Source organism: Ranitomeya imitator, chromosome 3, assembly GCF_032444005.1.
Source record: "Ranitomeya imitator isolate aRanImi1 chromosome 3, aRanImi1.pri, whole genome shotgun sequence".
NCBI classification, from domain to species: domain Eukaryota; kingdom Metazoa; phylum Chordata; class Amphibia; order Anura; family Dendrobatidae; genus Ranitomeya; species Ranitomeya imitator.
The window spans coordinates 447,239,399-447,246,058 of NC_091284.1; the positions used below are offsets into that span (position 1 = coordinate 447,239,399).

At 48.1% G+C, this 6,660-nt stretch overlaps 1 protein-coding gene across 1 annotated transcript; it reads right to left on the reverse strand.

Moving 5' to 3' along the window:
- Nucleotides 1–2,009: 2,009 nt before the first annotated feature.
- Nucleotides 2,010–4,748, reverse strand: LOC138670229 (uncharacterized). The gene is made up of 3 exons (XM_069757390.1): nucleotides 4,294–4,748; nucleotides 3,093–3,512; nucleotides 2,010–2,618 (listed from the first exon to the last, which is right to left on the reverse strand). Exons 2-3 carry the CDS (start codon nucleotides 3,510–3,512, stop codon nucleotides 2,091–2,093), a joined length of 948 nt encoding a protein of 315 aa, XP_069613491.1. The 5' UTR covers nucleotides 4,294–4,748; the 3' UTR covers nucleotides 2,010–2,090.
- Nucleotides 4,749–6,660: the final 1,912 nt, after the last annotated feature.

The window sequence follows — 6,660 nt, forward strand, 5'->3', positions numbered from 1 at the left end:
AAAGACACAGCACCGCCGCCGCCACGAGGCATCCCGCCCAGCCTCTTCTGGCTCTGTGCCCTCAGGGTCAAATGTCCCGGAGCCCTCCGGGTCAACTCCTCCAGATCCTAGTAGGTTCCCACAATAATGTTATTTGGATTTGGTTTCAGGTTCCCTTCCCGCCCCGGCAGCCAGTGTTGCCATATATGCTTACCAACCTTTTTTTTTTTTAATTTTTTTTTTTTTATTTTTTTCCTTCACAGAGGCAAAGACACATCACCACTGCCGCCACGAGGCATCCCGCCCAGCCTCTTCTGGCTCTGTGCCCTCAGGGTCAAATGTCCCGGAGCCCTCCGGGTCAACTCCTCCAGATCCTAGTAGGTTCCCACAATAATGTGATTTGGATTTTGTTTCAGGTCCCCTTCCCCCCCCCCCGGCAGCCAGTGTTGCCATATATGCTAACAGACCTTTTTTTTTAAAATATTTTTTTTTTTTTTTTCTTCACAGAGGCAAAGACACAGCACCGCCGCCGCCACGAGGCATCCCGCCCAGCCTCTCCTGGATCTGTGCCCTCAGGGTCAAATGTCCCGGAGCCCTCCGGGTCAACTCCTCCAGATCCTAGTAGGTTCCCACAATAATGTGATTTGGATTTTGTTTCAGGTCCCCTTCCCGCCCCGGCAGCCAGTGTTGCCATATATGCTTAACAAACTTTTTTTTTTTTAATTTTTTTTTTAAATTTTTTTCCTTCACAGAGGCAAAGACACATCACCACCGCCGCCACGAGGCATCCCGCCCAGCCTCTCCTGGATCTGTGCCCTCAGGGTCAAATGTCCCGGAGCCCTCCGGGTCAACTCCTCCAGATCCTAGTAGGTTCCCACAATAATGTGATTTGGATTTTGTTTCAGGTCCCCTTCCCGCCCCGGCAGCCAGTGTTGCCATATATGCTTACCAACCTTTTTTTTTTTTTAATTTTTTTTTTTTTATTTTTTTTCCTTCACAGAGGCAAAGACACAGCACCGCCGCCGCCACGAGGCATCCCGCCCAGCCTCTTCTGGCTCTGTGCCCTCAGGGTCAAATGTCCCGGAGCCCTCCGGGTCAACTCCTCCAGATCCTAGTAGGTTCCCACAATAATGTGATTTGGATTTTGTTTCAGGTCCCCTTCCCCCCCCGGCAGCCAGTGTTGCCATATATGCTAACAGACCTTTTTTAAAAAAATTTAATTTTTTTTTTCCTTCACAGAGTCAAAGACACAGCACCGCCGCCGCCACGAGGCATCCCGCCCAGCCTCTCCTGGATCTGTGCCCTCCGGGTCAACTCCTCCAGATACTAGTAGGTTCCCACAATTATGTGATTTGGATTAAGTTGCAGGTCCCCTCTTAACACCCCCCCCCCTCCCCCGGCAGCCACTGTTGCCATATATGCTGACAGACCTTGTTTTTTTTTTTTCCTTCACAGAGGCAAAGAGACAGCGCCGCCGCCGACAGCACGAGGCATTCAACAGCGACTCAGATCCCGAAGTGCCCTCCGTGCCTCAACATCCTAGTAGGTTCCCACAATTAAGTTATTTTGATTTTGTTGCAGGCCCACTCTTTCACCCCCAACCCAAACCCCCACCCCCCACCCCCTTCCCCCCCAAGTCAGTTTTGCTTACTTTTTTTTTTTTATTTTCATTCACAGAAGCAAAGACACATCGGGAGACTACTGTGTTATTAATGTTATGTTTTTTGACCCACAGCTGTCGTCACTGTCAACAAGGAGGATATTGAAGCCGGCATAGACAAGTTACTCCACACTATGGCACATATTCAGGAGCAGCACAATGTGGCAATGGAGGAGCTGCAGAAGCTGCGGGACATGTGCCAGCAGTTGTAGGCGGGCCAATAATCCATTTTTTGTTGTTCCAATTAAAAGATTTTGTTAAACTTTCATTCGATTTTTTTTTTTTAGTTAACTGTACATGAATTTGTTACGTTAATTTGTTCCCTCATACAGTGCTGTGATTGAGACACACCAATCAAAAAGTAGTGATAGAATTTATAATAAAAGCTTTTATTTGAAACATTATTTTAACAAGACAATAAAAAAAAAGGAATGTAAAAGTAGTTAGGAAATCACAAATTATGATACGACGATTGTTCCGGCTGAAAATTTTGGTGCCTGATGGGCGAAGCCATATGTAAAGGTATTGGCGTGTAGGAGTTATTAGGGGGTGGCTGGCCGAAGTGGGAAACGTGAGGATTGTGTCGCATCGATGTCTGACCCTGTGACCAACCATTGAAATTTGATGGCTCTGTCCGCTGTATTGGCCGGGAAGAGACCAAACAAGTGTTCTTGTCCAAATCGCCATCAGTACCCTTGTTTACTGCTTCCAGAATCAGACGCTCTGCTAGTATTCTTTGGTTGTCGTCCATTTTGGCCAGTTTGTCAACCACATAGTGTCCAAACCCCTCTAACGCAGGGCTAACATTTCTTGTCAACACCTTCTTTGCCAGGCTCAATAGTTCATTTGAGGCGTCTGAGGTGGCTTTCCGTTTTCTTGGACCTTGCCTCGATTGAGTCCTGGCAGGTGCAGCCTCCACTAAATCTGTTGTTGTGCAGTCCTGTGAACAGTCTAGTGTACTCTCCTGCGCACTGTCATCCTGGGGGGGGGGAAAAAAAAACAAGTTATGAACCCGGCAACAAAAAGTAGTACCACCATAACCGCATCCAAACTATATATTCGTAGTAGGTAACAAAAAGATTATAATATATTTGATGCTTAGTAATATTCTTTAACCCTCCCTTTTATTGAATACTTTGAACTACACTGTTCTGACTGCTATGGGAACCTGACCAATATTTTATAGTCTAAATAGTCTCAACAAGAGTACATCGGCAGCTTGAAGCGATACTATTTTCTATATTGCTTAGATGGTATGGTTTACATATATCTCCATTTCATACATATTAAGTTCCCCATATAATACTTGACTGCGACAGGGTTACTTATGTGTACATGTTTTTGTAACAACTTCAAACTGATGTGATAATCAGAAGTATAAAACCTAAAATGCAGAGAAAAATTATGTAATTATAGGACACATTGGTGAACTTTCGTCCAAAGAGCTACTTACTTGTTGCCCTTGTGACTCCTGCTCGGCGTGGTTCTCCGAAACTATTGGTTCCACAGGTGCCAACAATCGAAGACACGTTGAAGTCCGTGGCACCTCTTGGTCCCTCAGAAAATTAAGATGCTCAAAATACCACAGTTTTGGCACATAAACTTCTTCAGTGGAAGCTCCGGACCTTGTAGTCTGAAGAACCTTGTTCAGCTCCTTCCTCCACACCGTGCGGAGCGCCTGGATTTTCTTTTTAATAACTGCTTCGTTAGCTGCCTCATCTGGTGCCTGACGATTGTAAAGCTCAATGAGCTGTAAGTAACCCTCCCTCCTCTTTTCCCTGTTACAATACTCAGGAGATTTTATTTTCCAGAGGCAGGGAAAAGACTGATAAATCTCGATGAAATCCCTGATGAACTCCACACGATTTGACATCTAAAAAGTAATTATAAAAAAAAATTACATGGTTGACAAAGAGTCCTATTAACAATACTTTTGCCAGTGTGCCAAACGCTTAACAACAGCAGCCACACAAAGCGCTCATGCCTACCATCGCTTCTTCCATCTGCCACGCCATAGGCCACCATAACCCAAAACAGTGTACCGCCCGCTTCCCTACAGCAGCCACACAAAGCGCTCATGGTGACCATACATTGTACCATCTGCCACGCTCTAGCTCAACAGACACAACCGGTCATAAGCAGTCACAACAGCGTACCATCCGCATCGCTTCAGCGGCGGAACGAAGCGGTCATGCCGAACAAACTGAGTTCCATCTACCACGCTGTAGCCCACCAGTCACGACCAGTCACGACCAGTCACAACAGCGTACCATCCGCATCGCTTCTTCCATCTGCCGCGCCATAGGCCACTACCGCCCGCTTCCCTACAGCAGCCACACAAAGCGCTCATGGTGACCATACATTGTGCCATCTGCCACGCTCTAGCTCAACAGACACAACCGGTCATAAGCAGTCACACCAGCGTACCATCCGCATCGCTTCAGCGGCGGAACGAAGCGGTCATGCCGAACAAACTGAGTTCCATCTACCACGCTGTAGCCCACCAGTCACAACCAAGCACAACAGCGTACCATCTGCCACATTGTAGCCCTCCAGTCACAACAGTGTACCATCCACTTCGCTTCAGCGGTGGAACGAAGCACTCATGCCGTCCATACAGCGTTCCATCCACCACGCCCAAGCGGTTTACATACCTCGAAGCAGCGGTGCAAAGCGTGGTATATTCAGCGAGGTACAAAATTCCGATGTCCAGGTCCACCAAGTGTCCAAGTACGAAGTGAAGAAAGGAAATTTTGAAAGCAGTGAAGTGGCATTGGGAACAATAGCGCTCAGGTGACAAATTTTCCAACCAATTGTGTGCACAGAACCTTTGGCCTATCACCACACTAACTAGTGGCACAACACGCCCCTTGTGAACAACGTCACGCACAGATTATGCAAAATTTGCTCTGAATCGTCGTGTGTGACACGACCGTACGACTGTCCCATACGACTTCTACATCGCAAATACGTCATGAATTTATCGCTTCAGCGTCGTGCATCGTGTAGTGTGACCGCAGTCTACGATGTTTGAAACGATAATTAAGCGACGATGCAACGTCACAAATCGTGCCGTCGTAGCGATCTAAATTGCACTGTGTGACGGTACCCTTAGCTGAGGCAAGACCCCACGCCCATCTAGGACTGTGGAAGCGAACGGGGCGAGACTTGAGCTGAGGACATATCTCGTCGTTCGTGTGATTGTTTTGGGATCCCTTGGACTAATTGTGGACTATTGCTTTGTTACCTGGCTTTGTAATCTGTTGAATCATCCCTCGGCCTGTTGTCCCTTCTTGCTCTGCCGTACACCCCGTCACAGTCAGCAACGCTACATTCCCCTCACTGTAAGGCCACCGGTTAGGACACCACCAGCAGCAAATGTGGAGGTATCGTCACAAGGCCAAAGCAGTCAAGGAATCACAAGGTTACTGGTAGGAAACACTGTATGTAGGCCAACATCAAGAATACCATCACCAACCCTCTCTAAATCCGCCATGTCCACCACCACCGCTATTTCCACCATATGCAGGTCTCCAGTCCAGCTCACCCTACAAGAGACTCTCGTTAGGAAAAGAAATTACTCATCCTCTCATCCGTGTACACAGGGTTTGAACGCCCACATTGCTATACTAATCTCGTTAGAGATGATGCCCTGCCAGTTGATTGAAAGCGAAGCTTTCAAAGACCTGATGGCCTATGCACTACCACACTATGACCTACCCAGTCAGCACTTCTTTGATAGAAAAGTCATCCCAGCCCTCCACCAGCATGTCAAAGACCGCATTGTCCATGCACTGAGGCAATCAGTCAGTGGAAAGGTGCACCTCACAACAGATGCATGGACCAGAAGGCATGGCCAGGGACCTTACATGTCCATCACAGCGCACTGGGTTAATGTGGTGGATGCAGGGTCCACAGGGGACAGCCATAGTGGGACAGTTCTGCCTAGCCCACGGTCTATGAAACAGTTGGCTGTAGGCGTTTGCCACCCCTCCTCCTCCAGAAGCGAAAGCTCGTCCACAGAGCGCAGTCGCATGACCACTCCATCCGCAGCTGACAGTGTTGCACACGAGGTGTCTCATTATCGAACAGCTAGCGGTAAGCGTCAGCAGACTGTTAGAAATGAAGTGTTTGGGCGACAACAGACACACCGTGAAGTACTGGCCGAGTACTTGCAGCAACAAACTCAGTCATGGCTGGGCAGTGTACATCTTGAGACAGGCAAGGTAGTCAGTGATAACGGAAGGAATTTTATGGCTGCCATAGCCCTTTCAGAACTTAAACACATACCTTGCCTGGCTCACAACTTGAACTTGGTGGTGCAGTGCTGCCTCAAAAATTATCCGGAGTTACCAGCCCTGCTCCTGAAGGTACGAAGACTTTGCTCGCACATCCGCCGGTCGCCCGTACACTCGAGCCGTATGCTGAACCATCAGCGATCGCTGAAGCTTCCCCAGCACCGCCTAATAATCGATGTTGCAACAAGGTGGAACTCCACACTGCACATGCTTCAGAGGCTGTGCGAACAGAGGCGTGCTGTCATGTATTTGTGGGAGGATCACATACACGGGCAGGCAGTTGTATGGCAGACATGGAGTTGTCTGGTGTGCAGTGGTCGAAGCTCCAAGACCTCTGTCAAGTCCTTCAGTGTTTTGAGGAGTGCACACGGCTGGTCAGTGGAGATGACGCCATCATAAGCATGAGCATCCCACAAATGCATCTGCTGATGCAAAGTTAGACGCACATTAAGGAGCTGGCGTCTGCAGCTGAGGAGCAGGGAAGCCTTGATGACAGTCAGCCACAGTCAGACAGTCAGCCATTTAGGTTCTGTAGAAGGACGTAGATCTGGGTATTTATTATGATGGAATATAGGCTGAACTGGATGGACAAATGTCTTTTTTCGGCCTTACTAACTATGTTACTATGTTACTATAACTCTCCTGGACGAGGTGGCTAACGAAGAGGGGGAGGATGATGGGGATGAATATTTATGGGAGGAGGATGCTTCTCAGGGGGCAATA

Coding starts and splice junctions, on each gene's coding strand:
- LOC138670229 (XM_069757390.1), bottom strand. CDS start 3,512: ATGTCAAATCGTGTGGAGTTCATCAGGGATTTCATCGAGATTTATCAG. Junction 2,619..3,092: donor AGGAGTCACAAGGGCAACAA/GTAAGTAGCTCT, acceptor CCCCCCCCCCAG/GATGACAGTGCGCAGGAGAG.